The sequence below is a fragment of the Hydra viridissima genome, unplaced genomic scaffold (assembly GCF_058129835.1).
Source record: "Hydra viridissima isolate aposymbiotic clone 2 unplaced genomic scaffold, HvirCarnegie_v1 scaffold_2, whole genome shotgun sequence".
In the NCBI taxonomy this organism is placed as follows: Eukaryota; Metazoa; Cnidaria; class Hydrozoa; order Anthoathecata; family Hydridae; genus Hydra; species Hydra viridissima.
Window position 1 is genome coordinate 27,606,548 of NW_028324301.1, and position 20,983 is coordinate 27,627,530.

General features: G+C 34.1%; 1 protein-coding gene across 1 annotated transcript; it reads right to left on the reverse strand.

Annotated features, from left to right (window-relative positions):
* Positions 1–5,406: 5,406 nt before the first annotated feature.
* On the reverse strand, positions 5,407–9,995 carry LOC149892719 (uncharacterized). Its single transcript, XM_090080138.1, has 4 exons — positions 6,545–9,995; positions 6,246–6,311; positions 5,930–5,986; positions 5,407–5,772 (listed from the first exon to the last, which is right to left on the reverse strand). Exons 1-4 carry the CDS (start codon positions 9,333–9,335, stop codon positions 5,453–5,455), a joined length of 3,234 nt encoding a protein of 1,077 aa, XP_089936264.1. The 5' UTR covers positions 9,336–9,995; the 3' UTR covers positions 5,407–5,452.
* Between the last annotated feature and the right edge of the window lie 10,988 nt (positions 9,996–20,983).

Genomic DNA, 20,983 nt, shown 5'->3' on the forward strand with positions numbered 1-20,983 from the left:
TTTCAAAGAAATGTTAGCGTAGTTTTCCTTTTTTAAATTTAAATCATGTTTAAAGGTAGTTTTTGAATGTTTTTTCAAAGAAATGTTAGCGTAGTTTTCATCTATTAAATTTAAATCATGTTTAAAGGTAGTTTTCGAATATTTTTTCAAAGAATTGTTAGCGTAGTTTTCCTCTTTTAGATCTAGCTTATGTTTAAGGTAGTTTTTGAGTATTTTTTCAAAGAAAAGTTAGCGTAGTTTTCCTCTTTTAGATCTAGCTTATGTTTAAGGTAGTTTTTAAATATTTTTTTAAAGAAAAGTTAGCATAGTTTTCCTCTTTTGGATATAGCTTATGTTTAAGGTAGTTTTTAAATATTTTTTTTAAAGAAAAGTTAGCGTAGTTTTCCTCCTTTAGATCTAGCTTATAATTCAGGTAGTTTTTGAATATTTTTTCAAATAAAAATTAGCAAAGTATAGTTTATTTAGCATGACATCACAAAATACTAAACTCAAAAAGGCAAGATAAAGTATAAGATAAACGTAAAATAAGATATAGATGAAACAAATGTTAGGCTGCATAAAATCAAAAACTGCATTGCCTATCATAAACACAAATGTCTAGTGAGAGCTTTTAAAGTTCGTTCTTTTCGTCTTTTAATTTGGTGAATCGCGATTTGAATTTTCTAAGGCGCACATGTCTTTCAGTTGCTTTTTTCTTAAGGAAAGGTCGCCAGAGTTTTTTTACGCAGCTCCTGCAGCATAATCTTTAACAAAATACTCTTTTGTATATCATTACATAGAAATAAACAAAAACCATATGCGTAAACAGAGATAAATTAGAACGCAAAAGTGCATAAAAAGCCTCGCTACTTTGCTATAGAAGAAGTGGATGACTGTAAATTCGTGCACTACCTCAATGGATTAAGGTATTTTTCGAAAGTTTTTTAAAAGCATAAATAGCGTAGTCTTCCTCTTTTAAATCTAGCTTATGTCTAAGGCAGTTTTTGAATAGATTTTCAAAGAAAGGTTAGCGTACTTTTCCACTTTTAAGTTTAGCTTATGTAGCTTGACAAAACAACACACAAAAAGACAAGATAAAGTATCAGATAAACGTAAAATAAAATATAAATGAAACTAAAGTTAGGCTGCATAAAAAACAAACAACTTAATAATCTACTAGACATGTTTAAGTTGAATTAAGTAAAGTCCTTTGCGCAAATTTGGGTAAATAAGAGAGTAAAAATCCATAAAAAGAAGAAGTGGATGAGTAGATACAATTTTTTAAATTTGTGTGCTATCTCTATTGAATAAGGTAGTTTTCGAGAGTTTTTTCAAAGCAAAATTAGCGTAGTGTTCCTCTTTTAAATCTAGATTATCTCAAAAATAGATTTCGAATAGTTTTTCAAAGAAAGGTTAGCGCAGCTTTCCTCTTTTAACATTAGCTTATGTAGCTTGACATCACAGAACACAAAAAGATAAAATAAAATATAAGACAAACGTAAAATGAAAAATAGATGTAGCTAAAGTTAGGCAGCATAAAAAACCAACAACATAATAATCTACTAGGCATGTTTAAATTGAATTAAATAAAATCCTTTGCGCAAAAATAGGTATGTTAGAGAGTAAAAGCGCATAGAAAGCCTCGCTACTTTGCTGTGAAAGAAGTGGATGACTAGATACAACTTTTTAAAATCCTGTGCTATCTCTATCGATTAAGGTAGTTTTCGAAAGATTTTTCAAAGCAAAAATAGCGTAGTCTTTCTCTTTTAAATCTAGATTATGTCTAAGGTAGTTTTTGAACAGCTTTTCAAAGAAAGGTTAGCGTAGCTTTCCTCTTTTAAGTTTAGCTTATGTAGCTTGACATCACAAAACACAAAATTCAAAAAGACAAAATAAAATATAAGATAAACGTAAAATAAAATATAGATGAAGCTAAAGTTAGACTGCATAAAAAAACAACAACGTAATAACCTACTAGAATCTAATAAAACCCTATGCACAAATGTAGGTATGTTAGAGAGTAAAAGTGCATAAAAAGCCTCGCTACTTTGTTTAAGGTAGTTTTTGAATAGTTTTTCAAAGAAAGCTTAGCGTAGTTTTCCTCTTTAAAGTTTGGCTTATGTAGCTTGACATCACAAAACACAAAACACTAAAAGGAAAGGTAATATAAAAGTTAATCGTAAAATAAAATGTAGGTGAAATAAATGTTAGGCTGCATAAAAGAAAAAAAAAATCGTAACATAATAATCTTCTATATATGTTTGGATTGAATTAAATGAATTCCTTTGCGTAAATATAAGCAAACTAGTGAGAAAAAGTGCATAAAGAGCCTCGCTACTTTGCTGCAGAAGTAGTGGATGACTATATGCAATTTTTTAAAATCGTGTGCTATCTCTATCGATTAAGGTAGTTTTCGAAAGTTTTTTCAAAGTAAAAATAGTGTAGTTTTCCTCTTTTAAATCTAGCTTTTGTCTAGGGTAGTTTATGAATAGATTTTCAAAGAAAGGTTAGCGTAGCATTCCACTTTTAAGTTTAGCTTAAGTTGCTTGGCATCACAAAACTCAAAACTCAAAAAGAAAAGATAAAATATATGATAAACCTAAAACATAATATAGATGAAACTAAAGTTAGGCTGCATAAAAAACCAACAACATAATAATCTACTAGGCATGTTTAAATTGAATTAAATAAAATCCTTTGCGCAAATGTAGGTATGTTAGAGAGTAAAAGTGCATGAAAAGCCTCGCTACTTTGTTAAAGGTAGTTTTTGAATAGTTTTTCAAAGCAAGTTTAGCGTAGTTTTCCTCTTTTATGTTTAGACTATGTAGCTTGACATCACAGAACACAAAGCTCAAAAAGGCAAGATAAAATATAAGTTAATCGTAAAATATAGATGTAACAAAGTTTAGACTGCATAAAAAACCAACAACATAATAATCTACTAGGCATGTTTAAGTTGAATTAAATAATGTCCTTTGCGCAAATATAGGAAAGTTAGAGTAAAAATCCATAAAAAGCCTCGATACTTTGCTGAAGAAGAAGATGACTATATGCAACTTTTTAAAATTGTGAGCTATCTATATCGATTTAGGTCCTTTTTGAGTACTTTTTCAAAGAAAAGTTAGCGCAGTTTTCCCCTTTTAAGATTAGATTATGAAGCTTGACATAACAAAACACAAAACTAACAAAGGCAAGATAAAATATAAGGTAAACGCAATATAATGTATAGATGAAACTAAAGTTAGGCTGCATAAAACAAACGGGTAACAATACTCTTCTATGTATGTTTACATTGAGTTAAATAAAATCCTTTGCGCAAATATAGGTATGTTAGAGAATAAAAGTGCATAAAAAGCCTCAGTACTTTGCTGTAGAAGAAGTGGATGAGTAGATACAATTTTTTAAATTTGTGTGCTATCTCTATCGAATAAGTTAGTTTTCGAGAGTTTTTTCAAAGCAAAATTAGCGTAGTGTTCCTCTTTTAAATCTAGATTATCTCAAAAATAGATTTCGAATAGTTTTTCAAAGAAAGGTTAGCGCAGCTTTCCTCTTTTAACATTAGCTTATGTAGCTTGACATCACAGAACACAAAAAGATAAAATAAAATATAAGACAAACGTAAAATGAAAAATAGATGTAGCTAAAGTTAGGCAGCATAAAAAACCAACAACATAATAATCTACTAGGCATGTTTAAATTGAATTAAATAAAATCCTTTGCGCAAAAATAGGTATGTTAGAGAGTAAAAGCGCATAAAAAGCCTCGCTACTTTGTTAAAGGTAGTTTTTGAATAGTTTTTCAAAGACAGGTTAGCGTAAATTTCCTCTTTAAAGTTTAGCTTATGTAGCTTGACATCACAAAATATAAAACTCAAAAAGACAAGATAAAATATAAGATAAACGCAAAATAAAATATAGATGAAACTAAAGTTAGGCTGCATACAAAACCAACAACATAATATTCTACTAGTTATGTTTAAATTGAATTAAATAAAATCCTTTACGCAAATATAGGTAAGTTAGAGAGTAAAAGTGCATAAAAAGCTTTACTTTGCTGAAGAAGAAGATGAATAGATGCAACTTTTTAAATTCGTGAGCTATCTCTATCGGTGTAAGGTAGTTTTTGAACAATTTTTCAAAGAAAAGTTAGCCTAGTTTTCTTCTTTTAAGTTTAAATTATGTAGCTTGACATCACAAAATACAAAACTCAAAAAGACAAGATAAAATATAAGATAAACGCAAAATAAAATATAGATGAAACTAAAGTTAGGCTGCATACAAAACCAACAACATAATATTCTACTAGAAAAGTTAGCCTAGTTTCCTTCTTTTAAGTTTAGATTATGTAGCTTGACATCACAAAACACAAAAAGGCAAGATAAAATACAAGGTAAACGTAAAATAAAATAGAAGTCAAACAAAAGTTAGGTTGCATAAATACAAAAACTGCATTGCCAAAAATAGAATTTGTTGTCTAGAAAGACCTTTTAAACTTTGTTTCTTTCGTTTTTTGACTTAGTGAATCGCGATCTGGTTTTTCTTAGGCGCGCTTGTTTCTTAGTTGTTTTTTTTGTAAAGAAACTTTATTCAGACGTTTTTTTTTACGCAACTCCTTTAACATTATTTTTAACAAAGTATTCTTTTATACGTGTTTACATTGAAATAAAACCCTTTGCGTAAATAGAGATAAATTAGAGAGCAAAAGTACATAAAAAGCCTCGCTACTTTGCAGAAGAAGAATTGGATGGCAAGATTCGTGTGCTTTCTCTTTCGTTTAAGGTACTTCTTGAATATTTTTTCAAAGAAAAGTTAGCGTAGTTTTCCCCTTTTAAGTTTAGCTTACGCAGCTTGACATCACAAAACGCAAAAACCAATAAGGCATGATAAAATACAAGATAAACGTAAAATAAAATAGAAGTGAAACAAAAGTTAGACTGCATAAAAACAAAAAAAAAAAAAAAAACATAATATACTTCTATGTATGTTTACATTGAACTAAATAAAATCCTTTGTGTAAAGATATGAAAAAATAGAGAGTAAGAGTTCATAAAAAAGCCTCGCTATTTTGCTGAAGAAGAAATGGATGTCTAGATCTTTTAAAATAAGGAACTTTTTGATTTCTTTTTCCGAAAAATGGTTGGAGCAGTTTTCCTTTTTTAAATTTCACTTATGCAGTTTAACATCACAGGAAATATTATTTTGCTTTTTAACAAACTCTTAAAAACATCAGAAGTAATTCTAAATGCAACTCTATTAAAAGTTTTCACAGAATAACAAAACGACTTCTTTTTTTTTTTTTTAAAGATAAAAAAAAGTTTGAACTATCTTTAAATAAGAAATGTGAGAACAGTTTAACAGAACTTCTTGTTTATTATGTCTTTAGCGAAACAGATAAAAATATTTGCAAAAGCATAGATAAAACAAACTACACAAAAGGCCCATCTTTATTGCCAAACTGAACAAACTTATCTAAACTACATAAATGGTTTCACGATATTGCCATATTGAACAAACTTTTCTAAACTACCCTCTTTTTGAATTTTTAGCTTCATGTTTTTAATTTTGTCTTTAATATGGCTTTGGTAGGAGTACTTTTGCAAGACATGAATGAGCTTGTCACTGCTATGATTTGCCAAGATGCCAAGGTAATCTTTGTACGAGCAACTTGAGCTTACATCTGTAAACACGTCTTGCAAGATGTATGCCAACACCAAAGCTGCACATCGTGGAAAACTTCTGGTGTTGAACCATTCGTTGTGGCCAGGGCAAGCATTCAGCTCTTCAACTATTTCATCTAAAATTTTACAAACTCAAGTCATAACACAAAGTGATTAAATCAAATATTCATTTGGTTCTGAAGTAAGACAAGATTTATTCTGTTTTTTTATTTATTTTTTTTTGTTGACCTTATTGTTTGCACTGATAGCAATAACTGGTTTTTGAAAGATTACCTAAATGGCATTGGCTAACTTCTGCTTTGTTTTCCTTTGTTCTTGGCTGAGTTGATCCTGAAATAAAATAAAACCATGTTCATTTTTCTAATTCATAAAAACCATCAACAGTTTCTAAGTGTTAGAGATGATAACAAGCTGTGCATGATTTCTAACGGTGATGTTTCTAACTTCATCATTAGAAATCGGGTAGACACAACTTTCTAAAAGTGCACTTAGCAATGATGGCTAGTTTTTGTTAACAGTTAACCATCTGAAATTGTGCAAGAAGAGGTTTGTGTTTATATATCTTTGTATAAATTAGGTTTTACATTACCGATGAGTTCTTGAGTGAAAGATGGCATTTCCAACTTGATTTTTTTTCTTCTTGGATCTTTTACTTCTAAAACATAATCAGTTTTAGTATCATTCACTTGTATAAACATTTAAGCAATCACAGAATTAGTCCTGCAACAAATACATACACACTTCTGTGTTGTTTTTTTGTTTTGTTTTGTTTTTTTTACAGCTCTAACAATAACAATAGAGCAAGGAGTTGATTTGGGCATTTTCATTTTTTGAAAGCGTGTTGAGATTTGCATAAAAATCAAAAATCAAAAATCAAAAAGAATTTACCTCTGGATGTAGAGGCAAGACTTTGGCTAAATAGGCTACCAACAGATTGAACAGCATAAGGTGAGAGCTGCTTTGCAAGAACAGTACCAGCCTGTTGGACAGGAACAGCTGAAACTGGATCAGATGAAAGAAACAAACTGGGTTTGGCCAATGTTTGCTGAAAAGCAACAAGGCTAGGAGTCAGAGGAACAGAAAAGACCTCTTTTGAAGGACAGAAAGCGACTTGCTGAGAAGGAGAAGCAGAAACAGGTTTGGCAACCACTTGCTCATTAAAGTAAACTGGAGAAAGTTTTGCATGGTGTTCAATAAAATCCGGTTCATCAGGAAATAATGTTAATGCAAGAGGAGAACAAGCTGTGCCAACAGGAACAGCTAGAGTCTGATCTACATCCATACAAACAGCTTGTTCGTTAGGAACTAGTTGTGCAAGAGCAGGGGATAGTTCAAGAACTGGACCAGCGATTGTTTGTTCAGATGGAACAGACGAAACAGGAGTTGAGGTAGGTTCACACAAGAAATCTACGGCATGGTCGTTGCTATCCTCTAAAGGAACATTGTTTTCTACAGCTGGAGAAAACGGAACCACTGTGGTACAGCTGAAAGTAGCAGCACATTCTTCAGAGTCAGAACCGGAGTCTAAATCTTCCTCAAAGATGTCCTCAACCTCATGAAAACCGTACTCCTCTGCATTAGTTTGGAGCCAGTCCATCACATCCTTCTCCTTCTTTGGTGGTCTCTCAGACTTTTCAACAGTCAAAGACTCTATGACTCCGAAGGACTGTCCGATGCCCAGGGCAAAGCGCAACTCCTCTGCAGCGTTCCACTGGGACACATAAAAGCTATCCATTGTGTTCCTGCTGTGCTTCATGTAGAGTGTAGCAAACCGCTCGCGATCTTCTTTGCTGTTGTTGGCAAAGTAAGTGGCTATCGAACCGCGAATGCAAGTGGGAGTAAGACGCTTCATGGGAATGTTTACTTGGCTTTTTCTGAAGCAGGACGTCAGGCAAGAGGAGATAGCAGAGGAACCCATCTGGTAAACAGGCACTCTAGTTGCACCGAGTGTCACACATTCGTCTTTGTTGGGTCTCATCGATGGAAAAAGGGGCCTGTAGCAGTCGCTCAACTCCAAAACAGTCTTGGTGTCTGCAGCCATGTAGTGAGAGTCGTTGACAAGAAGGTCTCTGTATCTCAGCAAATAAATATCGATCAACACTTTCAAGTCGTTCGGCACTAGAATGTTTTTGGCTCCGTACTTGTATGCTGTTTTGTAGCGCTCTTGCACAATGCAATATCCACACTCACTCTTCTCAGCAGCCATGTAGTCTCTAATGTTTAAAAGAGCAATGTTAGATTTTCTTAAACTGTTAATTACAGTGACAGAGAGCAGAAGATGGTTTCGTAGAGACACAGCATTGTCTCTAGTCGGTGTAAGAGACGGCTTTCTAATCGATTCCACTAACTGTCTTACGTATGCAGACTTGCCATATTCGTTCAGCAAACTGACATTGATGATGTTGATGCATTTTTTGCTTTTCACAAGGCTCCTCCTCAAAGAACGAAAGGGCCTCAGCACTTTTTGTAACTCCTCCACCTTGCAGCGCAAACGTCGGATGGCCTCATGAGAAAGTCCGAAATAGACATTCCTGGCTTCACTGAAACGAAACAGGAGACAAAGGTAGACGAGGCGGTTGTACAACGTGTGACAAGACATGGCTTTTGTTTGGTCAAGTTCACTCAGCTTGGAATTGAGCTGAATGTTTTTAAAGTGCATGGAAAAGTATCTATCCTCCAAAACGTTGGAATTGGTGAGAGCGTTCGGGTGCAGCGTCAGCGTGCTGTCACAACATGTCAATATTTCAACAACTGCATTTTTGTAGATCTTTGCTTGTGACAAAGTGTTGTTGTTGGCTACCACAAGCCACTTTTCAAAATCTCTGAAGAGCTCATCTGCTGACTGGTAATAAAAGTGAAAAGCATCTTTGTCCAGCTGAAACAAGAGTCTCTTATCTTCTGTCAAGACGGAGGAGTTGGAAACCAAGTGCTTTAAGGAATTAAAATCAGAGTCTAGGACGGATTCGGTGTTCAGCTCTTTGTTTTCTACAGAGGTGCAGTGGTTTGCAGAAGGAGCCTCGGACGAACCAGCAACTGATGAGGGCAAGCTTAAAAGAGGATCAGAGGAAAGAACCGGAGAAGAAAAAGAGGAGGAAGGCCCAGGAGCAGAGGATGCAGAGCCTGATGCAGACGCTTGTTCAGCTACTGGCTTAATACCAAAGAAGGCAGGTCGAATAAATTGAGGGACATAGAGCTTGTCGTTGTCGTATCGCTTTGCCTCTGCAATCTTTTGTTTGATCGTCTTGGAATCGTAGAAATGAGTCTCTTTCAAGTGTATGTCCAGTCGGTCGTAATACTTCCAACATTGCAAACAGGGGTAAGGTTTTGGACAGCCGGACTTGCGTTCGAGACGAGCATGCTGAAACTTCCTGACCATTGCAGAGTAAAAGATGGAAGCTTCATCCAAAGTCCAAGAATGATCTTTTTTAGTCAAGTGTCTTTTAATGCTTGTGGAGGAATGTTTGCACAAAGGCATCGGACAGCTAACAGCGTACCTCTTCTTGGTACCATAGAAAGGTACAACCCTGTTTACGGAGCCACACGCTGCAACTAATGCGGCCCTGACTTTGTTTTTGAGCTTTAAGTCTCTCTGTTCTTGTGACTGCCTTCTTTTCTTTTTTTTCGCTTTAGAGTTCGGAGAAGGGGCAACAACAGTGTTGTTTTCTTGTGAAGAAGACATGTTCAGGTGTTTGTTTGCAACGGTTTATGCTAAAAAAAAGAAGACAGTTAGTGAGAGTGTTTTTCTTCTGCCTGCATCCTGGAATCCTGGAATGTTTACAACTGCAGGGAAGAGCTGTGTTTTTTCGAATCCTCTGCAAAAGAGAAAAAAGAAAGAAAAGAGAGCAACAAGAAGAAACAAAGTTTCCACTAGCAAATGAAAAAGAATGAGAGCAACTAGCATTACATGCATGGTGGCAGCAGTGATTGCTATTATGAGAAGGAGAATGAGAAAAAAAAAAAAAAAAAAGAAACAAATAAATAAAGAGATGGAGTTTGAGAGGATCTCGCAACCATATGACTCAAAGAAAGAAACTGTGTTGAAAAAAGGCAAGAGAGGGCAAATAGAACTTGCTAACAAGGACAAATGACAGACATAACTACAACAGTAACAACTCTCATTGCAAGCATAATAACAACAGCATCAGCATCACTGACTCAGAGAGTGTTGACATAACAAAAAAGAAAACAAAAGTACAAGCCAAGTGGGGGAACATTAACAAACACTCATTGCAACTATAACAACAACAACAACAACAGCAACAGCATCACTGACTCAGAGGGTATTGATAAAAAAAAACAAGCAAAACAAAAACAAACAAAAAAACAAATAAAAAAACAAAACAAGCAAATTGGGTGAACAGTAACAACTCTCATTGCAAGCATAATAACAACAACAGCATCAGCATCAGCATCACTGACTCAGAGAGTGTTGACAAAATAAAATAGACAATAAGCAAGCAAAGTGGGTGAACAGTAACAACTCTCACTGCAAGCATAATAACAACAACAGCATCAGCATCAGCATCACTGACTCAGAGAGTGTTGATAAAATAAAACAGATTATAAACAAACAAAGTGGGTGAACAGTAACAGCTCTCATTGAAAGCATAATAACAACAACAGCATCACTAACTCAGAGGATATATAAAAAAACAAACAAACAAACAAAACAAAAACAAAAAAAAAACAAGCAAAGTGGCTGAACAGTAACAGCTATCATTGCAAGTAAAATAACAACAACAGCATCAGCAACATCATCACTGACTCAGAGAGTGGTGATAAAATAAAACAGATTAAAAAACAAGCAAAGTGGCTAAACAGTAACAACTATAAATACAAGTAAAATGACAAAAGCAGCAACAGCATCACTAACTCGCAGGGTGTTGATAAAAAAAAAAGCAACAAACAAATAAAGCAAGCAAAGTGGGTGAACATTAACACTCATTGCAACTATAATAACACCAACAGCAACAGCATCAGTGACTCAAAGGGTGTTGATAAACAAAAACAAAGGCACAAACAAAACAAGCAGAGTGGGTGAACATTAACAACACTTATTGCAAGCATAATAACAACAACAGCATCAGCATCACTGACTCAGAGAGTGTTGATAAAATAAAATAGATTATAAACATGCCAAGTTTGTGAACATTAACAAACACTCATTGCAACTATAACAACGACTACAGCAACAGCATCACTTACTCAGAGAGTGTTGAGAAAAAAAACAACAAAAAAAACAAAAACAAAACAAAACAGAAAACAGAAGTACAAGCCAAGGGGGGGAACATTAACAAACACTCATTGCAACTATAACAACAACAACAGCAACAGCATCACTTACTCAGAGGATATTGATAAAAAAAACAAACAAACAAACAAACAAAACAAGCAAAGTGGCTGAACAGTAACAGCTATCATTGCAAGTAAAATAACAACAACAGCATCAGCAACATCATCACTGACTCAGAGAGTGGTGATAAAATAAAACAGATTAAAAAACAAGCAAAGTGGCTGAACAGTAACAACTATAAATACAAGTAAAATGACAAAAGCAGCAACAGCATCACTAACTCGCAGGGTGTTGATAAAAAAAAAAGCAACAAACAAATAAAGCAAGCAAAGTGGGTGAACATTAACACTCATTGCAACTATAATAACACCAACAGCAACAGCATCAGTGACTCAAAGGGTGTTGATAAACAAAAACAAAAGCACAAACAAAACAAGCAAAGTGGGTGAACATTAACAACACTTATTGCAAGCACAATAACAACAACAGCATCAGCATCACTGACTCAGAGAGTGTTGATAAAACAAAATAGATTATAAACAAGCCAAGTTGGTGAACATTAACAAACACTCATTGCAACTGTAATAAGAACAACAGCAACAGCATCACTGACACAAAGGGTGTTGATAAACAAAAACAAAAACACAAGCAAAGTGGGTGAACATTAACAACACTCATTGCAACTATAACAACAACAACAGCAACAGCATCACTGGCTCAAAGGGTGTTGATAAAATAAAGAAATAAAAACAAAACAAGCAAAGTGGGTGAACAGTAACAACTCCCATTGCAAGCATAATAACGACAACAGCAACAGCAACACCATCACTGACTCAGAGAGTGTTGATAAAATAAAATAGATTATAAACAAGCCAAGTTGGTGAACATTAACAAACACTCATTGCAACTATAACAACGACTACAGCAACAGCATCACTTACTCAGAGAGTGTTGAGAAAAAAAAAACAAAAACAAAAAAAAAACAAAACAAAACAGAAAACAAAAGTACAAGCCAAGTGGGGGAACATTAACAAACACTCATTGCAACTGTAACAACAACAACAGCAACAGCATCACTTACTCAGAGAGTGTTTATAAATAAAACAAAAAACAAAAACAAGAAACAAAAATACAAGCCAAGTGGGTGATTACTAACAGCGCTAACAGCAGCAACAACAGTGTCTTTAGAAACAACAAACAAGTACAACAGCAACAACTGCTTTTACAGAGTATAACAATAACAACAACATGGCACTAACAACAACAAAAGGGTTGGAATAAAAACCTGTAGGCAAAAGGAGAGCTGCATTCAGACAAGATCGATTACAAAGAGGCTCTTCTTTAGGACAGAGGAGAAACTGCTTTTGAGGGACAGAGGGACTTTTGTTGTTGTGGTTGTTGTTGTTGTTGTGCAGAAACCAACAAACTTTTATTGAACCGAATATAACCGAATATAACCGAAAGTCTTGTTTGCTTCTGTTTTGTGCCATCAAGAAGGGAAAACAAAACATCACAAAACAAACGAAGCAAACGAAACAAACAAACAAACAAACGAACGAAACAAACAAAAAAAAAAAAAAATTAAAAAAATTAACAAACAAACAAACAAACAAACAAGCAAACAAACAAAAACAAATAAGAAAAACAGAAAACGCAGTACCGAAACCTCGCCATTTTTTATCCTTCCTCAAGCTTTCTCTGGGCGCCAAAGACCGAGAAAGTTGAGCAAACGTGACGTTGAGGGGGGGGAGGGGGGTACTTAAGGACAGCAGACCGACCAATGGCACGCTTAGGAGAGACCCACGTGAATGCTACATTTTCTTTCTATGTACGCTGAATCCGCTCAAAGTCTGGAATTTCCAGCATTCACGTGTCATCACTCCAGCCACCAGATTGGCCCACACTTTGCACACTTTCAAGACTAGAAACTCACTTGTGCTCAATTTGAGCAAAAAAAAAAAAAAACTAAGTCTCGCATGGCGACAACTTTTCCAAAAGCAAACAAAGGCAAACGAAGGCAAACGAAGAAAAAACAAAAACAAATAAACAAAAACAAAACCGAATAGGGAGAGAGAGAGTGAGTCGACTCATTTCTTTCGACTGCCTTAAACGAGAAGTCTAAAACGTTTAAAAGTTGAAAACTAAGTTTTTTAAATGAACTGCACCGAAAAAACTTTACGACAGTTTAGCTGGTTAAAAACGCAGAGGAAAATATTTTATAAAATTTAAGCGTTCTAAAGATGTCCATTTTTGTTTTTGTTTTTTTTTATTTTGGTTTGTTTCTGGCTTGTTTCTTTCTTTAAATTCTAGCGATCGAGCATATTTGAACGGTTTCATCAACCTGTCGGCGCACGTGCTCGAGAGCTAGAACTTTGATTGCTTTTGTTGTTGAGAATTGAGAATGTCCGAGCAGGTTTTTTTATCGATTTCATCGCTTGTGGCGAGGCAAAAATCAAAACGCTTTTTGGACGAAAGAAAAGAGATTAAAAGGAAAAAAGAGAAGAAAAAAAAAACAAAAAAATAGGTTATGTGTTATGAACATTTATTTTCTCACGCGATGACGTCTAGTTTTGTTAGAGTAATTAAAATATGGTATCAAGTTTGTAATTTCTATCTTATTTTTAGTTACGGATAATTGCCAATTATGTCACGTTTAGTATACACAACGCTGTTTTCTTAATAGCAATATGATACAAACAAGTTATAAAAAAAAAAGCGTTCGCTCGATCTTCCTTAGTCAGTTGAACAAAAAGAAATTTTCACAACATATGATTGATTTGGTTGTCCTAGCAAGCTGTTTTAGCAAACGGCTAGAGGTTGCAACTGTTGTTCATTGAAAACGAAAAATCTAGCGTCAGCAACAAATTTTTGAATACATAATGTACGCAAAAGTGGCACTAACAAATGAAAATGTAAAAAAACTGTTTACCTTGATGCCAGACTCGCAGAGATGTTGTCGCTCGTTGCTATCGACTGCGAACAGCTTTGTTGTTTTTCGAAGTGCCTCTTCATTCTACTTATAGCCGAAGTTTTGGCTTCGAAAAAAAATACGAACGTCGTTAAGCTCAACGAGCTGCTTTAATTGTTGTTCGTGCGAAAACGAAATGCTTAAAACGGATAAAAGTGTTGGCGTAATTACACTTTTCGACCGCGATGCAGTTTGTCAACTCTAGCGTACTTTTTTGGCTCGTGGAGCAAAAGCCTCATGATAATAGCAAAGGCTTAAAATGTCTTAACATGTCAGCAAAGGCTTAATATGCTTAATAAACTGTGGTTAAGTTTTTGCGGTGCAGTTCATTTACAACTTAATTTGCAACTTGCTGGCACAAGCAAACGTTTATGACTTCTCGTTTAAGACAGTTGAGCGAAATCAGTCGACTCACTCATTCTCCCTTTTCTGTTTTGTTTTTGTTTTGTTTTTTTGTTTTTGTTTTTGTTTTTGTTTGTTTTTTTTTTTTCTTTGTTTGTCTTTTGTTTAAAATGTAAAAAACTCGAAAGGAAAGTTGTTGCTTTGTTTGCTTATTGAAAGTTTTCGCCAGTTGCAAGACTTAGTTTTGTTTTTGTTTACTTATTAAAATATCGAGGAAAATATTTGAGGACATCGCATTCTAATGGTGCCTTTATAACAACATCTAACGATTTAACGTTTAATGTTGTGCTCAAAAAAAAAATTCCTTTTATATCTCTCAATGGTCTCCAACGATAAAACTGCCGACCAATCGCAACGATTAAACAGCCAACCAATGGCAGCTCAATGGTCTCCAAACAAGAGACTGCCGACCAATGGCAGCTCAGTGGTTTGAGAAGTGAGATCATTCGATTTCCTTTTATTATCTCCAGTTTGAACTAGTGCTTGGCTTGTGGTGCAGAAACTAAAACTTCCCGTTTTTGTATTTTGTTTTGAATTTCTTTGCTTTGAGCTTTTTAATCGATCGATAGCTTTAGGAGAAAAGAAGAAACCCCTCTGACGAAGTCTTGGCTTTTTTAAAAACGCTCAAATTTTGGCAAACAAATCTCATACGAAACGCTACTTTGATGTCAAGCTTTCGTTACTCCCTACTCCCTTCTAGCGGAGGGCGGCAAAAAGGTGTTGCATCCTAGAGCTAAAAGTGAGGAGGGAAGCAAGTTTTTTTTTCGTTTTGTTTGCTTTTTTATGTTTTTTGTTTTTTTGAGGGGGGAGAGTTAGAGGGTAAGGGGGTTAGGATTAGAGGGGGTTGGGGTTACGGTTTGGAAACCTGGGGACGAGGATATCAAGCAGGAGTTTAGTGTTAAGGTTAAAGGGCCCACGAGGGGCGTCCTTCAATTGTAAAATGCCTTTAGACGCACGTGTCTAGTCGTCTCGTTGCATCGACCTAGAGGAGTTTTCTGATAGATCTTGCGCTTTGGGCTCAGTTAATCGGTCTGTATCCATTGTAAACACGGTGTCTGCCGTTAGAAAATCGTTAACCAGGCGTTAGTGAGCTTTAACAACCATCCCTTTGAGTTTAAAACGAACGTTTCTTCAAAAGCCACTCGAGATGGAGGTACTCACGGAGGTTTGTTACGGTAACAACCCTGTGGTTTGCCATCTTCTTTCTTTCCGCAGCGTCGCAAACGCATCGGCCGGTCTCTTAGGTGACGAAAAAACGTCTGATCTCTCGACTGGAATGCTTAACGTACTAAGATTAGTAGAGTTAGTACTAAGAGTTGCATCTGGCCGCCGTAATTTTCTTCGATGATGTCTTGAAAATTTCGTGACGTCGTTTTCAAACCTCTAGGGTCGATTTTAACCTTCGACCTTAAAGTCGATTTTAGCCTTCGGTGTGGCTCTGTACAACTTTTGCGGTGAAAAAGCTTGCGCGGAGTCTACAGTTGTATTTAGCCGACAGACGCTGGCAACGCAGAAACAGAATGACTCTTGGGCGGCGCAAACCGAGCGTTCAGCAAATTTCTAGCATTTTACGTCAAAGCGGACAATCTGCACGACAAATAAAGCTAACTTTCTCGTTGCAACAGTTAGTCACTGGATCGTTGGACGAGTGTGTACAGCTGTTTTGCGTCGAAAGCCGACCGGTGGTCGGATGCGACTCTTCTTTTCATTCGAAAATCAGAACCTGGCCATCAGTCGTGTATCACCATCGAATGCTTAATGTAGTGATTTCTCGAAACGACAAAAGCTTGTAAAACAAACAGCTTCGCTGTACTGTTGCCTAATATGTTAACGGATGGCCAGGAACAACCTTGGTCTGTAATGAATGAGTTCGTTTTTCCATTCGAGGCACTAATTACTGCAGTTTTAAAAGTCACCTAAAGTATAAGCTCATCTCTCCATTCAAGAAAAACAAGCATCAGAGTTTCGGAAAGTTTGCATGCACGACACCACCATCGATGATACTTAAACAAACAGAAAATGAATTGCAAAACAGAACCACTGAATTGCAAAACATAACAACGGACAGCTTGTAAAATGCATGGTGATGAGCTTCTTCAATCCAATCAAGGAACCAAGCATCACAGTTTCGGCAATGGTGCATGTGCAAATCAGCAAACTGTGATACTTAATCAAACAACTTCACTGTTTTGCTTAGTTTAAGAACGGATGGCTAAGAACAACCTCGTTAGTGAGTATGAAGTCATCTCTTCATTCCAGGAATTAATAATCAGAGTTTTAGAAGTCTCTTACGTGCGATACTACTATCAACGGTACTTAATCAAACAGCCTCTCAGAATGGCCTAGTTTGAGAACGGAAGGCTAGGAACAACCTTAGTAGTGAGTCATCAGTTCAACTTTTCATTCAAGGAATTAAGCATCTAAAATCTGAAAAATAAAAAGAAGAGCTCTTTGTTAGAAGTTCTTATTTTTATTTTTCCTCAACTTCTATTTCTTTTCTTTTTTTACTTTTTTTTTTTTAATGATAGTTTTTCTTTTTTTTTATCTATTTTGTTCGTTTAAATTAATACAACAGGCGTTTTAGGTCGTTTCTGTAACATTATTTAACACTTTAAATTGTAATAAATATTTGAACAGAAGAAAATCCCTTTCGTAACGTTAAAATGTCATAAGAACATTTCATCTTTACCAAATACGCTTGTAAAAATAGTTTCACTTTTAAAGTTTGTTGTATATGTCTTTTAATTTAGTGAATCGCAATTTGGATTTTCTTAGGCGCACATCTACTTTAGTTGCTTTTTCTTAAAGAAAGGTCACCAGAGTTTTCTTACACAGCCCCTGCAGCATAATCTTTAACAAAATACTCTTTTGAAAAGTTTTACATTGAAATAAACAAAAGCCATTTGCGTAAGTAGAGATAACTTAGAGAATAAAAAGTGCATAAACGCCTCGCTACTTTGATGAAGAAGAAACGGATGACTAAATGCAACTTTTTAATTTCGTGTGCTATCTCTTTCGATTAAGGTACTTTTTGAATATTTTTTCAAAGAAATGTTAGCGTAGTTTTCCTTTTTTAAATTTAAATCATGTTTAAAGGTAGTTTTTGAATGTTTTTTCAAAGAAATGTTAGCGTAGTTTTCATCTATTAAATTTAAATCATGTTTAAAGGTAGTTTTCGAATATTTTTTCAAAGAATTGTTAGCGTAGTTTTCCTCTTTTAGATCTAGCTTATGTTTAAGGTAGTTTTTGAGTATTTTTTCAAAGAAAAGTTAGCGTAGTTTTCCTCTTTTAGATCTAGCTTATGTTTAAGGTAGTTTTTAAATATTTTTTTAAAGAAAAGTTAGCATAGTTTTCCTCTTTTGGATATAGCTTATGTTTAAGGTAGTTTTTAAATATTTTTTTTAAAGAAAAGTTAGCGTAGTTTTCCTCCTTTAGATCTAGCTTATAATTCAGGTAGTTTTTGAATATTTTTTCAAATAAAAATTAGCAAAGTATAGTTTATTTAGCATGACATCACAAAATACTAAACTCAAAAAGGCAAGATAAAGTATAAGATAAACGTAAAATAAGATATAGATGAAACAAATGTTAGGCTGCATAAAATCAAAAACTGCATTGCCTATCATAAACACAAATGTCTAGTGAGAGCTTTTAAAGTTCGTTCTTTTCGTCTTTTAATTTGGTGAATCGCGATTTGAATTTTCTAAGGCGCACATGTCTTTCAGTTGCTTTTTTCTTAAGGAAAGGTCGCCAGAGTTTTTTTACGCAGCTCCTGCAGCATAATCTTTAACAAAATACTCTTTTGTATATCATTACATAGAAATAAACAAAAACCATATGCGTAAACAGAGATAAATTAGAACGCAAAAGTGCATAAAAAGCCTCGCTACTTTGCTATAGAAGAAGTGGATGACTGTAAATTCGTGCACTACCTCAATGGATTAAGGTATTTTTCGAAAGTTTTTTAAAAGCATAAATAGCGTAGTCTTCCTCTTTTAAATCTAGCTTATGTCTAAGGCAGTTTTTGAATAGATTTTCAAAGAAAGGTTAGCGTACTTTTCCACTTTTAAGTTTAGCTTATGTAGCTTGACAAAACAACACACAAAAAGACAAGATAAAGTATCAGATAAACGTAAAATAAAATATAAATGAAACTAAAGTTAGGCTGCATAAAAAACAAACAACTTAATAATCTACTAGACATGTTTAAGTTGAATTAAGTAAAGTCCTTTGCGCAAATTTGGGTAAATAAGAGAGTAAAAATCCATAAAAAGAAGAAGTGGATGAGTAGATACAATTTTTTAAATTTGTGTGCTATCTCTATTGAATAAGGTAGTTTTCGAGAGTTTTTTCAAAGCAAAATTAGCGTAGTGTTCCTCTTTTAAATCTAGATTATCTCAAAAATAGATTTCGAATAGTTTTTCAAAGAAAGGTTAGCGCAGCTTTCCTCTTTTAACATTAGCTTATGTAGCTTGACATCACAGAACACAAAAAGATAAAATAAAATATAAGACAAACGTAAAATGAAAAATAGATGTAGCTAAAGTTAGGCAGCATAAAAAACCAACAACATAATAATCTACTAGGCATGTTTAAATTGAATTAAATAAAATCCTTTGCGCAAAAATAGGTATGTTAGAGAGTAAAAGCGCATAGAAAGCCTCGCTACTTTGCTGTGAAAGAAGTGGATGACTAGATACAACTTTTTAAAATCCTGTGCTATCTCTATCGATTAAGGTAGTTTTCGAAAGATTTTTCAAAGCAAAAATAGCGTAGTCTTTCTCTTTTAAATCTAGATTATGTCTAAGGTAGTTTTTGAACAGCTTTTCAAAGAAAGGTTAGCGTAGCTTTCCTCTTTTAAGTTTAGCTTATGTAGCTTGACATCACAAAACACAAAATTCAAAAAGACAAAATAAAATATAAGATAAACGTAAAATAAAATATAGATGAAGCTAAAGTTAGACTGCATAAAAAAACAACAACGTAATAACCTACTAGAATCTAATAAAACCCTATGCACAAATGTAGGTATGTTAGAGAGTAAAAGTGCATAAAAAGCCTCGCTACTTTGTTTAAGGTAGTTTTTGAATAGTTTTTCAAAGAAAGCTTAGCGTAGTTTTCCTCTTTAAAGTTTGGCTTATGTAGCTTGACATCACAAAACACAAAACACTAAAAGGAAAGGTAATATAAAAGTTAATCGTAAAATAAAATGTAGGTGAAATAAATGTTAGGCTGCATAAAAGAAAAAAAAAATCGTAACATAATAATCTTCTATATATGTTTGGATTGAATTAAATGAATTCCTTTGCGTAAATATAAGCAAACTAGTGAGAAAAAGTGCATAAAGAGCCTCGCTACTTTGCTGCAGAAGTAGTGGATGACTATATGCAATTTTTTAAAATCGTGTGCTATCTCTATCGATTAAGGTAGTTTTCGAAAGTTTTTTCAAAGTAAAAATAGTGTAGTTTTCCTCTTTTAAATCTAGCTTTTGTCTAGGGTAGTTTATGAATAGATTTTCAAAGAAAGGTTAGCGTAGCATTCCACTTTTAAGTTTAGCTTAAGTTGCTTGGCATCACAAAACTCAAAACTCAAAAAGAAAAGATAAAATATATGATAAACCTAAAACATAATATAGATGAAACTAAAGTTAGGCTGCATAAAAAACCAACAACATAATAATCTACTAGGCATGTTTAAATTGAATTAAATAAAATCCTTTGCGCAAATGTAGGTATGTTAGAGAGTAAAAGTGCATGAAAAGCCTCGCTACTTTGTTAAAGGTAGTTTTTGAATAGTTTTTCAAAGCAAGTTTAGCGTAGTTTTCCTCTTTTATGTTTAGACTATGTAGCTTGACATCACAGAACACAAAGCTCAAAAAGGCAAGATAAAATATAAGTTAATCGTAAAATATAGATGTAACAAAGTTTAGACTGCATAAAAAACCAACAACATAATAATCTACTAGGCATGTTTAAGTTGAATTAAATAATGTCCTTTGCGCAAATATAGGAAAGTTAGAGTAAAAATCCATAAAAAGCCTCGATACTTTGCTGAAGAAGAAGATGACTATATGCAACTTTTTAAAATTGTGAGCTATCTATATCGATTTAGGTCCTTTTTGAGTACTTTTTCAAAGAAAAGTTAGCGCAGTTTTCCCCTTTTAAGATTAGATTATGAAGCTTGACATAACAAAACACAAAACTAACAAAGGCAAGATAAAATATAAGGTAAACGCAATATAATGTATAGATGAAACTAAAGTTAGGCTGCATAAAACAAACGGGTAACAATACTCTTCTATGTATGTTTACATTGAGTTAAATAAAATCCTTTGCGCAAATATAGGTATGTTAGAGAATAAAAGTGCATAAAAAGCCTCAGTACTTTGCTGTAGAAGAAGTGGATGAGTAGATACAATTTTTTAAATTTGTGTGCTATCTCTATCGAATAAGTTAGTTTTCGAGAGTTTTTTCAAAGCAAAATTAGCGTAGTGTTCCTCTTTTAAATCTAGATTATCTCAAAAATAGATTTCGAATAGTTTTTCAAAGAAAGGTTAGCGCAGCTTTCCTCTTTTAACATTAGCTTATGTAGCTTGACATCACAGAACACAAAAAGATAAAATAAAATATAAGACAAACGTAAAATGAAAAATAGATGTAGCTAA